This window comes from Staurois parvus, unplaced genomic scaffold (genome assembly GCF_062004578.1).
Source record: "Staurois parvus isolate SC_StPar_1 unplaced genomic scaffold, SC_StPar_1.0 ptg000573l, whole genome shotgun sequence".
Lineage (NCBI taxonomy): Eukaryota > Metazoa > Chordata > Amphibia > Anura > Ranidae > Staurois > Staurois parvus.
The window spans coordinates 198,318-218,747 of NW_028318369.1; the positions used below are offsets into that span (position 1 = coordinate 198,318).

General features: G+C 46.3%; 1 protein-coding gene across 1 annotated transcript; it reads left to right on the forward strand.

Moving 5' to 3' along the window:
* The first annotated feature begins 15,743 nt into the window (after nt 1–15,743).
* On the forward strand, nt 15,744–17,503 carry LOC149450508 (E3 ubiquitin-protein ligase TRIM39-like). Its single transcript, XM_089691869.1, has one exon. The coding sequence runs from the start codon at nt 15,789–15,791 to the stop codon at nt 17,361–17,363; it is 1,575 nt and encodes a 524-aa protein (XP_089547995.1). The 5' UTR covers nt 15,744–15,788; the 3' UTR covers nt 17,364–17,503.
* The last annotated feature ends 2,927 nt before the right edge of the window (nt 17,504–20,430 follow it).

A 20,430-nucleotide genomic window follows, 5' to 3' on the forward strand; every position in this document is an offset into this window, starting at 1 on the left:
TCTTCATGATATCCTACATCCATCTAATGGATCCCTCTTCATGATATCCCACATCCATCTAATGGATCCCTCTTCCTGATATCCTACATCCATCTAATGGATCCCTCTTCATGATATCCTACATCCATCTAATGGATCCCTCTTCATGATATCCTATATCCATCTAATGGATCCCTCTTCATGATATCCCACATCCATCTAATGGATCCCTCTTCATGATATCCTACATCCATCTAATGGATCCCTCTTCATGATATCCCACATCCATCTAATGGATCCCTCTTCATGATATCCCACATCCATCTAATGGATCCCTCTTCATGATATCCTACATCCATCTAATGGATCCCTCTTCATGATATCCCACATCCATCTAATGGATCCCTCTTCCTGATATCCTACATCCATCTAATGGATCCCACTTCATGATATCCTACATCCATCTAATGGATCCCTCTTCATGATATCCCACATCCATCTAATGGATCTCTCTTCATGATATCCTACATCCATCTAATGGATCCCTCTTCCTAATATCCCACATCCATCTAATGGATCCCTCTTCATGATATCCTACATCCATCTAATGGATCCCTCTTCCTGATATCCTACATCCATCTAATGGATCCCACTTCATGATATCCTACATCCATCTAATGGATCCCTCTTCATGATATCCTACATCCATCTAATGGATCCCTCTTCATGATATCCTATATCCATCTAATGGATCCCTCTTCATGATATCCTACATCCATCTAATGGATCCCTCTTCATGATATCCTATATCCATCTAATGGATCCCTCTTTATTAATGTTTTTCATTATTAATGTATAATTTTTTTTGTTAATTTATCAGGTCACATTACTGGCCATGGTGGGTGGACAACTCAATATAAATGTCCATGCTGAAGGAACAACTCCATAAAGACATGGATGACCAGTTTGGTGTGGAGGAACTGGAGTGTCCTGTACAGAGCCCCAATCTCATCCTACTGAACACCTCTGGGATGGATTCCAAGCCAAGTCTTTCTAAATTTTTTTGGCGACCAACATGGAGCCCAATGTGTGAGCCGGGTCTTCTCATCCAACATCAGTACCTGACCTCACAAATGGGCAAACATTCCCACAGAGACCCTCCAAAGTCTTGTAGAAAGCCTTCCCAGAGGAGTGGAGGATGTTATGGCTGCTGTGACATGAAAATATAGGAATTGGATGATATCACAGATATTCTATTCATCTATTGCAGATATTTTATGAATTCAGCAGTTAACAGAGTAGATGGATGTCCAAAATTTCAATCTGAATAAACATCTTTGGCCTGGAGGTGGAAGCAATGAACACCCAGCTACTAATGATCCCTGACAGGTCCTACAAGGTATGTGTGGAAATACCAATGTAAGGATTGGTATTGTAGCAATCATGCGCACAGAGATGGACGTGGTTCAACCCTTTTGGCTACAACCTCCATCTTGGCAAAGGATCATCCATCTTGTACAAACATATCTCTCCTCATTCTCCCCCTCCCTCTCTGAGAGTCACAGTGACATTTGGTCAGTGTGTGCATGTTGGAAATGTCACAGGCAGGCCAGGGCCCAGGGCTCCGAGCTATAAACCATCTTTGAGCTGGGTGCTGGGCTGGCTGGGAAGCTGAGCAATCTGGCACCTCTGGCACCAATGACAACAACCTCCTGGATCCCCTACAGTCCGGCTTCCATCCCCTACACTCCACCGAAACCGCCTTACTCAAACTCTCCAACGACCTGCTAACCGCCAAAGCTAATGGCCACTACTCAGTGCTTCTACTCCTTGACCTCTCTGCGGCCTTCCACACAGTCAACCACCCCCTCCTCCTCAAAAAACTACACTCCCTCAGCCTCAGAGATTCTGCTCTCCCCTGGCTCTCATCCTACCTGTCACAACGCTCTTTCAGCGTTACCTATAATGATACCACCTCCCCCTCACTCCCCCTCTCTGTTGGGGTCCCTCAAGGCTCTGTCCTCAGGCCCCTTCTCTTCTCCATCTACACCTCCTCCCTTGGCCAACTCATACACTCTCATGGCTTCAACTACCACCTCTATGCCAATGACACACAAATCTATCTCTCAACCACCCACCTCACCCCCTCGGTCTCCGCCCGAATCACACACCTACTGAGCGACATATCAGACTGGATGTCGCTCCACTTCCTTAAACTGAACCTCTCCAAAACCGAGTTTCTTGTCTTCCCCCCAGCCCAAACCTCACCCCCCATTGACTTCTCCATCACATCCAACAACGACTACTGTAACTCCCTCCTCACTGGCCTGCCTCGCCACTGACTATCCCCGCTTAAGTCGATCCTGAATACGGCTGCCAGACTCATTCACCTTTCCAACCGCTCCATTTCCGCCACCCCCCTCTGCCAATCCCTCCACTGGCTTCCGATTGCGCAACGGATCAAATTCAAAATCCTAACACTGACATACAAAGCCATCCACCATACTGCCCCGAACTACATCACTGACCTAATATCCAAGTACCACCCAGCATGCACACTCCGCTCCTCACAAGACCTCCTTCTCTCTAGTTCCCTGGTCTCCTCCTCCCATGCCCACCTCCAGGACTTCTAAAGGGTGTCACCCATCCTCTGGAACTCCCTGCCCCAACCCATCAGATTATCACCTACTCTCCTCTCCTTTAGGCGCACCCTGAAAACCCATCTCTTCAGGGAAGCCTACCCCACCCCCTGCTAACTTGCCGACCGCCTCCACTCTTCCTACCACTCCATCCCCCACAGCTATCTCCTCCTGTGCCACCATCCCCTCCCTCCTAGATTGTAAGCTCGAAAGAGCAGGGCCCTCAATCCCCTCATGTTTTGCATTGTATTGTTATTGTTCTGTCACATGTTCTGTCCCCCTCTGTAATGTACAGCGCTGAGCGAACTATTGGCGCTTTATAAATACTGTTTAATAATAATAATAACTTCGTACAAAGATAACCCAAGCCTTCCCCTGAGTTCAAAGACATTCCAGACGAGTAAGAAACTAGATAACACTTTTAAAATCCATTTTCCCCTATGTCTCATATCTTGGAATATGAGAGACTTAAATAAAAAAACAGGCATATCTTCAGATTGGCCACGAGAAGACAAACAGTTTGATATGTCACTCTCCTTGGCTGGAGTACATAGGAAAGCAGAAAATTACATCTCTTGAACCACTCAAGTATGTATTTTATATTGCACATCTAACCATTCCTCAGATGCGTTTGCATATTAATCTACCCACGGGTGGGATGGTACTTGTGCCAAGGAAAAGTTATGAGCCAAAATATGAGCTATGAGAGATTTTAGTTCTAGTTTGAATCTCTGCCCAGACCATCCCTCCCCAAATGAGGCATTGGTCCTTGGCTCCCTGTTGGGGAACTACAAAATGGGCTGTCAGGCCTAAGAGTGTAAGTTGAAGAATTCTCCCATTTTACATCTTTTTTCTGTAAATATTTTTATTGCACTCTTTTGACCTTTTAGTAATAAATCTTTCTTTCTGAAAGTGTTGAATTGTTTCTATAGCTCGTTAATGCAACTTATAAATTCCTGCCTCCAAAACAGTGCTACTGTGTTTGTTTAACCCTCTGTATAACCTGTCTGTGGTGACCGTGCTAGACAGACGATTATCTCAACCATTATAGTGTTATAGCTGATATCGCTGAGTTTCCACTTTCCTTGTACAAAAAGGAGGTGGTGGTAGTGTGGAGGGTTAGTTGTGTAATTAACCTGACCCAGTAACAATCACATTCAGGCTGCTAGTACATCGATTGGTGGTCCATTAGCTGGAAAATCATTGTGCAGGGTGCAGCTTGGCTTGGCATTGTTACGCATGTGACATCGCGGCTTCAGATTGGCTAGTCCTTCGGTCACAAGTTTGGTGAGAAGGTCAGGGGTCTGACGCGCGATCGTTACAGGTATGTGGCCTTTTTTTCAGCTTTTTCCCCGAAATAGATCTGGTGGTTATGAACTCCTCCCTGTATAGTGTGTTACACCTTTCCCTGTGTGTGAACTGATTCAGGCCAAGAGTGACAACCTACCTCTATTCTCCCAATCTATGTAATGTCCATGTTGGGTTAGTATGTTGTATATGTCTGCTCTATGTTGTACATGTACGATATAGATTTTATTTTCCCCATTTGTTCCATAAATAAGTTTAGATGATCACAAACAATTATCATTATTTCCATTTTGGAATCTACAGCTTCAGTGTAATTGTCTTATGTAGGCATTTATGTTCTTGTACAGCTCCCCATGACCCCCCTGAAGACAGATATTACCTCCACAGGGAAGGGGATGGGCTAGCAATTACACCAGGGCTGCAATGGGGAGATTAGAACAGAAATTGGGTGCCAGTCACTTTAGGTCTCCAAAATGAGAAAAATCCTACAGTGTATTGGCCAGCTTTATTCATGTAGCTAATCTACCCCATACAGGGTTCATCTAGGATTCTCCAGATTGACCAAACAGCTAAATGTAAAAGTCAGGTTCAAATTAAACTTCAACAGGGTTACTAACTCTTACCCTAAGGAAAAGACCTACCTTCCTCTTATCAGTTCCATGAAGACCATTCTATAACTTGGTCTGTGTTGATGGGCTCTGGACTTGTGTCTGTCTGAGAAGCTTCTGCTATTATTCAGACATCACCTGTAGGTGCATTTGACCTTTTTGAAGAAGGTTTTACATGTCCATAAAATTTATGTGAATGCACAGCCTGATGGAGATGAACAAAACAGCCATCGAACAAGTCCATGAAATGTGGTAAGAAGATTTATCCCTTGTCATCCATGGAGACCTTCCATCTGGAGACCACCTACAGCCATACCCTTACTGTATATGGCAGCTGCAGGTTAAAAACTCACCAGCCAAGACTTCTCTCTTCCCTACTTCTTTTGGTCTTCTGAATAGGCCCCTTCCTCCCACCAATAGACCAGTAGGGTTGCTGCAGGTGCCTGACATCTCACAACACTGACAGATAGTGCTGGGGCCCTCAACTTCAGACCAGCTAGAGAAGACACATGTCAGTATCACAGCCTGCATTATGGAAGATACACGGACGCTTTGGTGAAATACCGATGCTGTAGGGAAGTCAGACCTTTACCTTGTTATGAAGATGAAGGACAAGAATAAAATTTCTGGACAAAAAATGAACGGCCAAACTTGTGGATTTTTTTACGCACAGTGAGAGACCACACAATCATATAAAATATCACACTTTATTAACATAAAATGAACACAAAAAGGATTTTTTAGAACAAGGAGTACAAAACCCCCTAACACAACAGGGGGGGGGGGTAGTAAATCACATATCCCTTTGCATGTAACACATTACATGTCACCTATAGCATGGATTTTGATTCCAAAGGAGTAAGGTTCAGAATAAGAAATGATCAACGCGTTTCTCCTAAATATCTGGCTTCTTCAGGACCGTGACTTCTGTGTACAGGAGAGCAGTACTACTATATGTAAGATATAAAGAGGACAAACAATATATACACAATCAATTATATACAGCAAAGTAAAATATACATAAAATAAACAAACACAGTCACTGGGCTTACATAGGAGAGCGACAGCCGATGATATCTAGTCTGGGGGGCGGACATAGGAGACCCGAGTGCAGAACACAGGCAACAGACCAGGGAACTCGATAGTATATAACTGAGTCCTACAAGAAGAAGCACACGGCACCACCAGCAAATAGTATAATTGTGTTGTGGGTCCAAATGTACTCATTATCAAATTCTTAGGCCAAATATATGGACTCCTCCTCACAATGATCATAGATTGTGCCCACAAATAGCTAGAACAGTGAAGGCTCAAAATATAGAGGCTGGTGGCAATCTGAGATAAAGATCAAAAGGGCGTTGGCAAGCCTGAAGAAAACGACCATTTATAAGATATGGGCTAAACATGGATTAAAGCCGCGTATTATATATCCAAAAGACCACAAACTCCCTGGTGTGGCTGGACGACAGGAGGGAAATAGTCTCGTGGGCAGGCAGTGTGTACTCCAATGTATAGGCTTCCAGATCCAGGAACCGGAGTCCTGATGAGGCAGGGGCCCCGCACATATAGTGGTGCATATGACAAACCTCACCTAGAATACCATAAACAAAGTAATACACTCAGGGGATGTACAGGCGGCTTGTAAAATAGAATAGCTCAATATATGTATTACTAAACATAATACTTCACCTCCTTTATGAACGTCAAGAGTGATCCAGATAGAGAGACAATGTAATACACTTGCAGCAAATCCTTATACAGAGTCCCGATAAGAAATATCATAAAGGACCATAAATAGTCCATTGGGAGCCGTATACCTATCCCAGCCAAACCCATATATGCTGAACCTACAATATGGCAGAAAGGCATTGCAGCCCATACCTCAGGTTTGTCACCAAGTGCCACATCCAAGTACCCCCGCCGCGCCAAAAGTAGCTGTGCGCATGTGAAACACCACGACCCATCGCCATGATGGTGCAGCTTATGTCCATCATAAATGTGACTGTGTGAGTGACATCAGATACACATCACGTCAGCATAGTGACACGCATGCGCCAGTGTCACGTACCTGGACAGTGAGCCTGAGGTGAAGAGGCAGACCTCCCGTACAAATTCGGCTCGAGGACCACTGATCGTGAGACAGCAGTTGCAGGTGCATGGTGGGGTATGAATGCCTGAGATCAGTCGGGTAACAGCTGGTGGGCTGATGAGTTGCAGGCCAGAGCAGGGTGCAGATGTAGCCGTGTGGGATGGATGGATGCTGGAGCACCGCGTGCTGAGGATGCAGGGTCAGACGAGCCGGGTTCGATATTGGTGAGGCAGATCAGGCTTATAGCGGCAAGAGGAAGAGTAGTCGGGTCACAGGCCAGGTTCAGTAACAGCAGATTAATCAGACAGGAGCAGGCAGAAGAGTAATCCGAGGACAAGCCAGAGGTCAGGGCAGGAGGCAATCAAGCAGAAGTCAGGAACAGGCTGGTTTGGCAACAGGAATCAGTCACGGAAATCAGGAAACACAAGCAGGGGGAAAATACCATTCCTCAATGAGATAACCACAGCAGACAGTTTAAATAGCCCTCTTGGTGCCAGCATTAGTGACAGGCGTGTGCCCGCATGTGCGAGTGCCTATGCCCAAGTGCCTGCACATCTGCTCGGCTTGCAAGTACCCTACGCATGCGCATATTTGTGCGCCGTGGAGCTTTGCCTGCACTATGGGCAGAGCTTTCCTGACATTGCCCCCCCCCCATGGGCAGCCTCCGGATGCCCAATTGGCTTCTTTTTTTTGGGTGGCTAAGAAAAATTCACAAATTAAGTCCAAAGCGTGTACGTTCTCTGCAGGTTCCCATGAATTTTCCTCTGGCCCATACCCCTTCCATTTGATTAGATATTGTGTCTGGCCCCTCCTTTTCCTACAGTCCACAACAGCCTCGACCTGAAATTCCTCCTCTCCATCAATATTTATAGGCTCAGGGGGCCTTGGCCTTCGGTTAGAAAAGGGATCAGGTACTGCAGGCTTTAATAGTGATACATGGAAAACTGGGTGCACTCTAAGGGATTCCGGTAGTGCTAACTCATAAGAGACATCATTAATCTTGCGTCTTACCGGAACCGGTCCCACAAATTTAGGTGCCAGCTTCACCGAAGGACACGCCATTTTCAGATTGGTTGTAGCAAGCCAGACCTGGTCTCCTGGGTGCAGAATCAGTTCTCCCCTTCTATTTCTGTCGAAGACCCTCTTGCTGTCCTCCTGGGCTTTTGTGACCGTCTCCTGTAACAATTTATTATTAGTAACAAAGAAATTCAGTGTGTCTTGAGCAGCAGGGACAGAAGTCTCCGGCACAAGGTCAGGTAAAAAGGTAGGGTGAAACCCATAATTAGAAAAAAAAGGAGATTGCTTGGTGGCAGAATGGCTGGAATTATTGTATGCAAACTCTGCCAGAGGCAAGAGCGATACTCAATCATCTTGGACAAAAGAGGTGTAGCACCGGATGTACTGCTCCAGGGTCTGATTAGTCTGTTCGGTCTGTCCGTTGGTTTGCGGGTGATAGGCTGAAGAAAAGGACAGCTTCATCTTCAGGGTCTCACATAGTGCCCTCCAGAATCTCGATATGAACTGTATCCCTTGATCTGAAACAATGTTTATAGGGATCCCATGGAGCCTGACAATTTCTATGATAAAGACCCGAGCCGTTTCAAAAGCGGAAGGTGTATTTTTCAGGGGCAAAAAATGGGCCATCTTTGATAATCGGTCTACTACCACGAAGATAGCGGTATATCCTGCTGAAGGTGGAAGCTCAACTATAAAGTCCATTGCTATCATTTTCCAAGTTCTATCAGGTACCCGCAGAGGTCTGAGCAATCCCCAGGCTTTATTTTGGGTGGTTTTATTTCAGGTGCAGATGGTACATGTCTTTTCATAGGTTTTACAGTCTTTTACCATATCTGACCACCAGAATGTGCGCTGTGCTAGTTCTAGTGTTTTTGAGTCCCCGAAGTGACCTGCTAATGGGGGTGGTCATGGCAATACCCAAGGACAAGGGTCCGCACTTCTTCAGGTACCAGAATTTGTTCTCCTTTCCATAGAAGCCCATCCTTGCTCTGTACTGTAATTCCGGGTGGACTGGATGCTCCCGCCTATGCCTGCTGTAGTTGGGACAAGAGGCTAGTCTACAGCAACAGAAAGGTATCTGGCCTTGGGGTATCCTTCGGATCCTCAAATATGCGTGAGAGTGCATCAGGTTTGGTGTTCTTGGACCCTGGCCTATAAGTGATATGGAAGGTAAATCTGTAGAAAAAAAGTGCCCACCTGGCCTGACGTGGTTTGAGGCGTTTAGCAGTCCTTAGTTATTCGAGATTTTTGTGATCTGTATAAATTAAAATCGGATGTGTGGCCCCTTCTAGCAAGTATCTCCATTCTTCCAGGGCTACTTTAATTGCCAGAAGCTCCCGGTCCCCTACGTCGTAGTTCCTTTCAGCCGAAGAGAGTTTCCATGAGAAAAAAGCTACCAGGTGCATCAATTCCTTGAGTCCTTTCCGTTGTGAAAGAACTGCCCCCAATGCATTTCTGATGCGTCTACTTCAAGGATATAAGGTAGTAAGGAATCCGGGTGGCTTAGAATAGGAGCAGCTGTAAATAGTTCCTTCAGAGATTTGAAAGCAGCCTGTGCTTCAGGGGTCCAGTGGAAACTAACCCCTAGCTTTCTGAGTTGGGTAATAGGTGAGATAAGGGCTGAAAATGTTTTAATGAACTTTCGGTTAAAATTGGCGAAGCCTACGAACCGTTGGATTTCCTTTTTTATCCAATGGGACCAGCCAGTCCAGGATTGCTGATATCTTCTGTGGATCCAATTCGATTCCAGCTGTGGAGATGATTAGTCCGAGGAATGGGATGCTTTGCCGTTCAAAATTGCATTTCTCAGCCTACAGTCCATGCTGACGAAGTCGTCCCAAGACATTTTAACATGCTCTCGATGGATCTCCAGGGATGAGGAAAAGATCAGGATGTCGTCTAAATATATTATGACAAAGATGTCAAGGTAGTCTCTGAAGATGTCATTAACCTCCCTAGCGGTCTGATGATGTCAGTATTTCTGTGCTCAAAGCGGTACATTTTTTGCATGGAAATATGTATTTTTTTTATTGTAGGCCTGTAATTTTTAGGAATAACTCCCTGAAATCTGTCCGGACAAGAGTCTAGTAAACATCCCGGGGAGGATAAAATTTGAAACACGAAATCATAAATTATAATTTAATAAATAATCATAAAAAATAATATAATAATAAATGTAATTCAATAATATAATTAGAGATGAGCGAATCGAACCAGGCGAAGTGGAATTCGATACGAATTTCAGGAAAAATTTGATTCGCGTCAAATCCGAATATTAGCCTACTTCGGGTGCGCAAATCGGATTTTTCCCGATCAGCCGGCAAAAGTGTCCCTGCAGAGAGCTCCGCTATTTCTGACAGTTCTCTGACATTCACTCCATACAGCGGTTGAAACATAGCCTATGTTTCAACCGCTGTATCTATCTGCAGAGCTCCGCTAAGTGTATCTGCAGGGCTCCGCTATTTCTGACAGTTCTGTGACATTCCCTCCATACAGCGGTTGAAACATTGCATCTATTTGTTTCCATTTATGGAAACAAATAGATACAATGTTTCAACCGCTGTATGGAGTGAATGTCACAGAACTGTCAGGAATAGCGGAGCTCTGCAGATACACTTAGCGGAGCTCTGCAGATACACTTTTTGCCGGCTTGGAATTCTTCTTATTTTCATCCTACTTCTTCTTCTTCTTCATCCTCATCCTCATCCTCAGAAGAAGAAGATGAGGATGAGGATGAAGAAGAAGAAGAAGAAGTAGGATGAAAATAAGAAGAATTCCAAGCCGGCAAAAAGTGTATCTGCAGAGCTCCGCTAAGTGTATCGGCAGAGCTCCGCTAAGAAATAGCGGAGCTCTGCAGATACACTTTTTGCCGGCTTGGAATTCTCCTTCTTCTCATCCTTCTTCTTCTTCTCATCCTTCTTCTTCTTCTTCTCATCCTTCTCCTTCTTCTCATCCTTCTCCTTCTTCTCATCCTTCTTCTTCTTCTCATCCTTCTTCTTCTCATCCTTCTCCTTCTTCTCATCCTTCTTGTCATCCTTCTCCTTCTTCTCATCCTTCTTGTCATCCTTCTCCTTCTTCTCATCCTTCTCCTTCTTCTCATCCTTCTCCTTCTCCTTCTTCTCATCCTTCTCCTTCTTCTCATCCTTCTCCTTCTCCTTCTTCTCATCCTTTTCCTTCTCCTTCTTCTCATCCTTCTCCTTCTCCATCTTCTCATCCTTCTTCTCCTTCTTCTCATCCTTTTCCTTCTCCTTCTCCTTCTTCTCATCCTTCTCCTTCTTCTCATCCTTCTTCTCATCCTTCTCCTTCTTCTCATCCTTCTCCTTCTTCTCATCCTTCTCCTTCTTCTCATCCTTCTTCTTCTTCTCATCCTTCTTCTTCTCATCCTTCTCCTTCTTCTCATCCTTCTCCTTCTTCTCATCCTTCTTCTCATCCTTCTTCTCATCCTTCTCCTTCTTCTCATCCTTCTCCTTCTTCTCATCCTTCTCCTTCTCCTTCTTCTCATCCTTCTCCTTCTTCTCATCCTTCTCCTTCTTCTCATCCTTCTCCTTCTTCTCATCCTTCTCCTTCTCCTTCTTCTCATCCTTCTCCTTCTCCTTCTTCTCATCCTTCTCCTTCTTCTCATCCTTCTCCTTCTCCTTCTTCTCATCCTTCTCCTTCTCCTTCTCCTTCTCCTTCTTCTCATCCTTCTCCTTCTTCTCATCCTTCTCCTTCTCCTTCTTCTCATCCTTCTCCTTCTCCTTCTTCTCATCCTTCTCCTTCTCCTTCTTCTCATCCTTCTCCTTCTCCTTCTTCTCATTCTTCTCCTTCTCCTTCTCCTTCCTCATCTCCAAGGGCATTTAAATTAAAGGTACAGTGTTCTGCACTAATTTAAAGGCTCTCTGAAGCCTAGAAACCCTTTTTATAAGTTAACTTCGTAGCGAATAAATTCGCATCGAATCAAATTTCTTCCTGAAATTCGGCGAATCAGCCGAATCAAATTTTTGAATAATTTGCTCATCTCTAAATATAATCAAACCAAAAACACTGAAATGTGAAATAGAGCGCCAAGTTGGCCCATCGCTGAGCTCAGTCGCAGAATCATTTTCAGTGTCTGATGAGGAATTTCCCCCACGAATCATTATCACTCAATTCTGCAAGTGGTTCTGATTTACTATCGCTGTTCTCTAGCCGGTCTAAAACCGCGTCTGACCCAAAGGGACGCTTTTTGGACGTTTCTCAGTGTCCAGGCAGAAAGAACAGTAAAAATGCAGGCAGGGCGCCGGACAAAGAACTCGGGACAAAATGTATGTGAAATGGTTTGATACAGGAATGTTATATTATGAGATTTTAGTGATTTTAGTGAATGTCACTTTTTGTCATTTTCAAATTTCCCGCCGTTCCGTCCCCCGTACGTCCCGACGTCGCAGGGAACGGAACCCAGAAGACGGATGCCGGCATCCGCCGGAGGACATTACAGGGGACACTGCAGGGGGGACATTGCGGGAGCGCAGGATGTGGCGGAACCGTTCCGCCTGGATTTCCTCATGAGGGGCAGTGCGTCTCACCCAATGGTCCCCTTTTCCAGCAAGGCTTCCAGTGCTCTGCCAAGGCATGTATAGGAGCTCAAAACACTCCCTTCCCTGATATCCCAAACCACGAGTCAGAACTTCGTGTAGGGTGAAAATGATACACTCTTTATTAAACACAGCTCAGTATATACAGGTTCACTCCCACCCCCACCAGACAGCCTGGCACTGGGTTTTCCCCACCCACAACTAAACTCTACAACACAACAATATAGTATGAACTCTATTAGAAGTGAAAGACTACAAGGTCACATCTCCCTAAACAAACAGTGTAGAATGTCTGTGAAACATGTCCAGCTTTACAAACAGGAGAAAACCAGAACAGAAAGGGCAAAATGTTATCACAGAGGGACAGTTTGTCACACAAGACAAGGTAAGTGATCGAGGGATCCCGGAGCAGCGCCGCATGGTAAGCCCGAGTGTAGCTCGGGGGGGTTACCGCTTGTGGTACTGAAACTTTACCCCGAGCTACACTCGGGAATACCGCCAGGGAGGTTACGGAAATGCTGGAAGGTAGCAGGTGCATTGCACAATCCAAATGGCATAACTAAATATTCAAATTGGTCAAATTGGGTGCGAAAAACCGTTTTCCATTCATCCCCTTCTCGGATACGAACCAAGTTATATGCTCCTCTTAAGTCTAACTTCGTAAAAATGGTTGCAGTCTTGAGTCTTTGAAAAAGTTTGGGAACCAAAGGAAGGGGGTAACGGTTTTTCACCGTAATTTTATTTAGTTCACGGTAGTCCACACAAGGCCGTAAGGATTGGTCCTTCTTTTCTACAAAGAATATTCCGGCTCCTGCCGAGGATGTGGAGGGACGAATGAATCCTTATTGAAGGTTTTCATCAATATACTCCTTTAAAACTCCTAATTCCCATTTCCCCAACAGGGGAAAGATGTGCCCACAGGAGATTTCAGATTCTGGGAGTAGATCAATCGGACAGTCATAAGATCGATGAGGAGGAAGGGTATCTGCTCCTCGTTTACTAAAGACATCCAAATAGCCATGATAGACTGGTGGAACTATTTGGGCAAGCTCAGCATCAGAGTCCATGCAAAGTAATGTAGGTATGGGTGAAGGTGCCATGGGTAAGCAGTGCTCTTGGCAGTATGGAGAAGAAAACTGAATCCTGCCGGTCTTCCAGTTGATTTGAGTGGTGGGGTCTCTTTGTTTACTAATCCAGACTTGATACGAGACCCATCAGCAAGAAATATGTTCAGCCCTTGTTCCTTCAGCTGTAAAGGGATGTGTTGTTGGGCTGCAAAGGATAGGTCAATGAAGCAGCTACAAGCTCCAGAATCAATAATCGTGGTTACCGACACGGTTCTTCCAGGGAGCTAAAAGGAAATAGGTACAGCCATGTGAGTTGTGCTGGTAGAACATGGTAGAGGAACAGCAGAAGAGATGGAGATGCGTTTATGCAGCTTAGCTGGGCAGGAACGCACATAATGGCCAGTTTCTCCACAGTATAGGCAGAGGTTATTGACTCGGTGGCGCTGGCATTCTTCTGGAGTTAGTGATGGACGAATCAGCCCAAGTTGCATGGGTTCGGGTGTGTCTGATGTCTCAGGTTTAAAGTTTCCAACAGGAGGATTAGGCTGGAATCTTAAGTAGCATCCATGTAGGCCTAGGAATTTGGTTGGACCTTTCTAACCTGCGTTCACGTAGGCGATGATCAATCTGAATGGCTAGCGTGATCAAATCCTCCAGAGAGTCTGGTATGCCAACTTAAGCAAGTTCGTCTTTGAGGGGCTCAGCCAGACCCAAGTGGAACTGGTGACGCAGGGCAGCATCTTTCCAATTGGTATCCCCACTCCAACGTCTAAAGTCCGTGACGTAGTCCTCGGCCGCTCGGTGACCTTGTTGGAGCGCATGTAATGCTGCTTCAGTGGTAGTGGTTTGTTGTGGGTCATCATATAGTTGAGCCATTGCGTCAAAGAGAGTGGTCATAGTGTTTAAATGTGGGTGATGCCCACGTTTGTGGTTCACCTTGAAGCAGGGAAATAATGAACCCCACCTTGACAGTCTCTGTAGAGAAGGTTCTTGGCTGGAGATTGAAGTAAAGTTGACATGCGTTGCGGAACGCTCTAAACTTGCTTCGGTCTCCATTAAACCGCTCAGGAGTAGGTACACGGGGTTCAGGTGCGCATATCCATCCTGTAGAGTCTTAACTGCTTGAGTGAGCGCTGCCAGGTGATGACATATTTCATCTAGGGGAGAGGGTCCTCTTCCAATGTGAGCACAACTGCATGCGCCTCTGCCCAAGTGCCTGCACATCTGCTCAGCTTGCCAGGACCCTGCACATATTTGTGCGCCGTGGAACTTTACCTGTACTATGGGCAGGCCTTTCCTGACACTGTCTCTGCGCCAGCAGTTCCAAGTGAGCCTGTCTCTGTGCCAGCAGTTCCAAGTGAGCCTGTTTCTATGCCAGCAGTTCCAAGTGAACTTGTCTCTGTGCCAGCAGTTCCAAGTGAGCCTGTGTCTGCGCCAGCAGTTCCAGTCAATTCAACCTCCATGCTAGCAGTTCCAGTAGAGACTGTGCACCAGTAGTTCCTGTCTAACCAGCTTCTGCACCACCAGTCCCAATCAATCCTGCCTCTGTGCCAGCAGTTCTAAGTGAGCCTGTCTCTGCCAGATGTACCAGTCTAATATGTCTCCATGACAGCTGTTCCTGCCCAACCTGCCCCTGTGCTGTTCTGTTCCTTTCCAGCCTCATGCCAAACCCCAGTGACAGGGCACCTTGTCTGCCATCAGACCCTGGTGGGGGTGGGGAGCCCTCTCAGTCATTATGTTCAAGAACCAGGATTTTCCAGCATCTCCGGGTATTATGGGAATATAGGATCCTCAGTGCCACAAGGACTACTCATTTACTTCATGTGATAAATCTCCATATCATAGTGCTGGAGTGTTTGGAGGGCATTCCCTAACCACCCCCTTCATGACCTGGACATTGTTTGCTATTCAGCAGTGCACTAATTTAGGGGCGCTGTTTACCCACAAGGCATTTCCCTATAGTAATATTACACCAATGAAACCACATATCCCATTCTCAGACTGAAGGGGTGCTGTTTACCCACAAGGCATTTCCCTATAGTAATATTACACCAGTGGAACCACATATCTCATCCTCAGACTGAAGGGGGCGCTCAGTACAGACTGAACCTGCCTAGACGAGGTGACTACCCCCATTACTCTCTGCATGTTGGGGTGCAATAATGAAGACATGTTTTGGGGGTACACAGGCTGCAGTATACGCAGTGTATAGTGTGAGCTCAGACTCTATAGAACCGAATCCCTTTTCAGCATCATGTAGTCACCTCCACTTCCCATCTCAATGCACTTAGTGCTCCTCACTTCTCCCCACATCCGTCTTTCCCTCGTTCTCTGTCCTGCAATGTTGGGAGGTGCGATTACCATGACTACTGCAAATAAAAGCTTCTTCCTTCTGTACTCTGATCTCCGTGTCCTATAATACTCACCCAGCCCAGCCTCCCCCTGTGTAGGAGGGTGTCACCCCTCCCCCACTGCATTCCTCTCCATTGTCAGAGACTTTCAGTTTAGTTTCTCTTCTGTGGTCAGCGATGGCGTCTTCTGCTCTGAGAGCTGAGCTGGAATGTTCCGTCTGTCTGGACATTTATACCGATCCTGTGACCCTGAGATGTGGACACAACTTCTGCCGGGTCTGTATTGGTCGTGTGCTGGATACACAGGAGGGGTCTGGAGGATATTCCTGTCCTGAATGCAGACAGAAGTTTCCGGGTCGTCCTCCACTGCAGAAGAACATGAAACTACGTAACATAGCAGAGAATTTCCTGTCTGCTCAGCCAGGTCAGGAGGACTCCGGGGTCTTCTGTACTTACTGTGTGGACTCTCCTGTACCTGCTGTTAGATCCTGTCTACTCTGTGAGGTTTCTCTGTGTGATAAACACCTGAAAGTCCACAAAAAGTCCCCAGAACACATCTTATCTGACCCCACCTTGTCCATGGAGAGCAGGAAATGCTCCGTCCATAAGAAGATCCTGGAGTATTACTGCACTGAGGATGAGACCTGTATCTGTGTGTCTTGTTGTATGATTGGAGGACATAAAGGACATGAGATGATGTCACTGGATGGGGCTTCTGAGAAGAAGAAGGAGACACTGAGGAATGTTCTGCAGAAACTTCTGACAAAGAGAGAGGAGATGGAGGAAAGAGTCCAGAGTCTGCAGGAACACAGGAGGAAAGTAGAAGAAGAAGAAGCTGGTGACACCGAGAGAGTCACTGCCCTGTTTATAGACCTCAGGAGACGTCTGGAAGACCTGGAGAAGAGAGTCCTGAGGGACATCTCCGGGAGGGCAGAGCGGGTCTCCATCTTCATCCGGGATCTGGAAATAAAGAAGGAGGAGCTGTCCAGGAAGATGAGGGACATTGAGGAGCTGTGTAACATGATGGATCCACTGACTGTCCTACAGGAATCAGACACAGGTGACTTGTGTGATACTGAGGATGGAGATGATGAGGACAGAGAGAGACATGAGGACCTCCTCCATGATGGAGGGGGGCTGGATGTGGCGGGGGTCTTACACACAGGTTTATCTGATATAATAACAGGGGGAAATGTATCCTTCTATATACAGGGGGCTGCAGACATATTACTGGATGGAAACACAGCTGGTAATGATCTACAGATATCAGATGACGGGAAAACTGTGTCCAGGTCAGAGAGAAACCAGAATCGCCCCAAAACACCAGAGAGATTCCTGTATTGTCCTCAGATGATGAGCAGTCAGAGGTTCTCCTCAGGGAGACATTACTGGGATGTGGATGTCGGGGGGTCAGAGAGCTGGACAGTCGGGATGTGTTACCCCAGTATAGTCAGGAGAGGAGGGGAGGAGTCAGTGATTGGATATAATACCAAGTCCTGGGGGTTGGACAGGGAAGGTGATCAGTATTCAGTGATACATGACAGACATCGGATCCCATTACCCCCCAATCCCTCCAGTAACAGAGTCAGGATAGATCTGGATTATGAGGCCGGGCGGATCTCCTTCTATGATCTGTGTGACCCGATCCAACACCTCCACACCTTCACCACCACCTTCACTGAGCCCCTCCATGCTGGGGTACATGTAGGGGGAGGTTGTATAAAGATATGTGGGGGGAGGGGGGAGATGTGAGAACTCCGCCCACAGCCTGGTGATGTCAGACAAAAAATTGGAGTTCATTTCATATTCATCCAATAGTATATAGAGGTGGGCGGGGCTTCCTGCAAGATTTTGTACTATAAATAAATGTGAGATTTCTCCTCTGTCACCGATCTCTGTGATTGGGTAGAATTTCTGTCCAATTATTGGAGTCACAATAACATTGGTCCTAATGGTCAGTGATGATGATGATGATGCGATCAATCTATCCATCCATCCATCCATCCATCCATCCATCCATCTATCGACAATCTGACATAATACTTTGTAATTTTTAAGCAGAGTTATCACAGTGTGACACCAGCCATCTCTTCCTGCCCCTCCCCCCTCCCTGTCCCTCCCTCCATGTGATCCCTCTGTGTGGGGTGTCACCATGATCAGACATAGAGGGTGGGGTGTGGTCACTGTGATGGGATAGGATGGGGATCACCTCTCCTCTCTGCTCCTCCTCCTCACTGCCCCTCCCCCATGTGGTCGCTCTATATGGGGTTGCACCATGATCAGACATAGAGGGTGGGGTGCAGTCACTAGAATGGGATAGGATGGGGTCACCTCTCCTCCCTTTCCCTCCCCCTCTTCTCTGCCCCTCCCCTTCCCCCTGCCCCTCCCCCATGTGGTTCCTCTGTGTGGGGTGGCACATGATCAGACATAGAGGGTGGGGTGAGGTCACTGTGATGGGATAGGATGAGGTCACCCCTCCCTCTCCACTCTTCCCCTCCCTCTTCTCTCTGCCCCTCCCCCTCCTCTCTGCCCCTCCCCCTTCTCTCGGCCCCTCCCCCTTCTCTCAGCTCCTCCCTCTCTTTCCTGCCCCTCCCCCTCCTCCATACAATGTATACTACAAAGAGATGGAAATCAATGTAACAATCTGAGAGGAAATATATGAAGACGTCTTCTACAGATTTAGTACTGAAAGAAATAATCTGATGTACCAGAGAGCCCAGACTGTGTTTCTTAGTCCCCGGTCACAGCGGTGCGACTCGTCATGTGAGTTGATAGTTTCTCATCACATGACAAGTCGCACTCTATTGTCCACAATGGAAGCGGTCATACCGGTACAAATCCCCCTCCATCCGAGTCGCACCGATTATGAAAGTTCTTCCTGCACTACTTTTTCCAAGTTCAGCTGCGACTTGCATAGACTTGTATATAAAGTCACACAGATGTCCTGCAAGTCGCACCTGAAGTCGCACTGACATCCGACTTTGAGATCAAATTACTTCACGTGACATTTCCAGATTACAAAGTGGGATCCAGTGGGACTGAAGACTTAGTTTGTAGGCAGAGTGGGTCAGGATTAGATCCCCGGTCAGGTGTTTCCTATCTGGGGCTCCGTTAGAAAGAGTTCTCCTCACTTCCTGTCCCGGTGACAACATTTTCCTAGACAGGAAATGAGGGGAACTCTCCAACAGAAACACAGAGTGAAATAAGAATCCTATGTTTAGTGGAGTAAAGAAGGGGAAGGTTTGGGGCCCCTGTCAGATCTTTCTATGTCTGTGTCCCTGGTACAGATTGGCCCTCACTCCTTGTCCCAGAGCCCCCTATAGTAGGAAAAGCCAGCCGGGGTTCTCCTCCTTCCCCACACCATCCACAACTAGAAATCAAGTCTTTGTCTTGGCATGGACTGTAATAGAACATCTCCTTCCTAGAATTGGAGCAGTGTGGGTGTCGGTGCCAGTGGAAGCAGCACTGAGATGGATGTTGCTGTGCAGCGTGTTCTCCGCTCTCACCCTCCTCATCTTCCCCACCAGAGAAGATGATATTCTACAGAGAGCCGTCATACATCAGGCTGCTAATATGTAGAATAGACGGGAAGATGAAGAGGGTGAGAGCGGGGAACATGCTGATCAGTAATAGACATCACAGTGCTGCCTGCACTCCCCCCTCTGATTGGTTGCTCCGGCTCTCACACTCTGCAGCACCGTGCACTATCCACCTCATTGATGGTTTAGACTTTAGCCCCTTCCTACCTGTAGGACGTACTGGGATGATGACTGCAGCTCCAGGCTGGACATTCCTTGTCATGGAAAAGCCATCCTAGTTGCTGATTAGCTGCTGGACTGCTTTTATAGGCAGCTGGAGGGGAACCCCCCCTTCCCCACCCACTGGGGTCTCTCAACCATCTCCTGTGTGATCAGGGAGCCCAGTACCTAAACCGGAGGTACTGCATGATTACCATAGAGCTGGCTGTGGGCTGGATGGTCCTTGGCCATCTCTATGGTCCTGGGAGGCCGGACGTCACTTCAGGTTCCGGCAGATGTGAACACTGACATTTTTTCGTGGAATGCAGAGATCGATGTTTGTTTATCTCCTCCTTTCCAGGGTAGAGGATGTTTACATTTCTTATGACAGCAATAAAAGTGATAAAAATAAATAAATACATAAAGGGACATTGTAAAAATATGAAAAAAATACTTTTTTTAGCGTGTCCCCATCCCCCGTGCTCACATGTATATGTAGGTAACTTCCACATATGTAAACGGTGTTCCCACCACACATGTGAGGTATCACCACAAACGTTACAACAAGAGCAATGATGGCGGCTCCAGACCTCCTCTGTAACTCCAAACTGGTAACCCCTAAAAATGTTTAAATCCTCACTTATGGAGATAATTAAGTTCCAGGTTATATATTGTGTTTTTTTCCATTAAAATTCATTAAAGTGTATTATTTACCAAAAGATTGTGTTTGATACATCGCAGCGTACATACCATGTGACACAATATTGCATCACCCACCATTTTATTCTCTCGGGTCTCTTCTTAATATATATATAATGTTTAGGGGTTCTAAGTCTTTTTCTAGTAAAACAATGGTGATTGGTACATGTAGGGGGAATGTGAGAATTGGTGTGGGGGGGAAGTCGTGAAGAAATGATGTTGGATTCTATGAGATATTGGAAATGGTCTTTAGAGATGGAGGACATGGATGTTCTGAATCTATCTCTGCTTTCATCTTAGAATTCTCCTCTTTCTAGTACTTGCCGTGTTACACAAGATAGCTATGGAAGGGGGCTCCTTCCAACATTTCTATGGAAGAGAAG

Excerpts from the sequence above, each read along its gene's own strand:
- LOC149450508 (XM_089691869.1), top strand. The coding sequence starts at position 15,789 with ATGGCGTCTTCTGCTCTGAGAGCTGAGCTGGAATGTTCCGTCTGTCTG.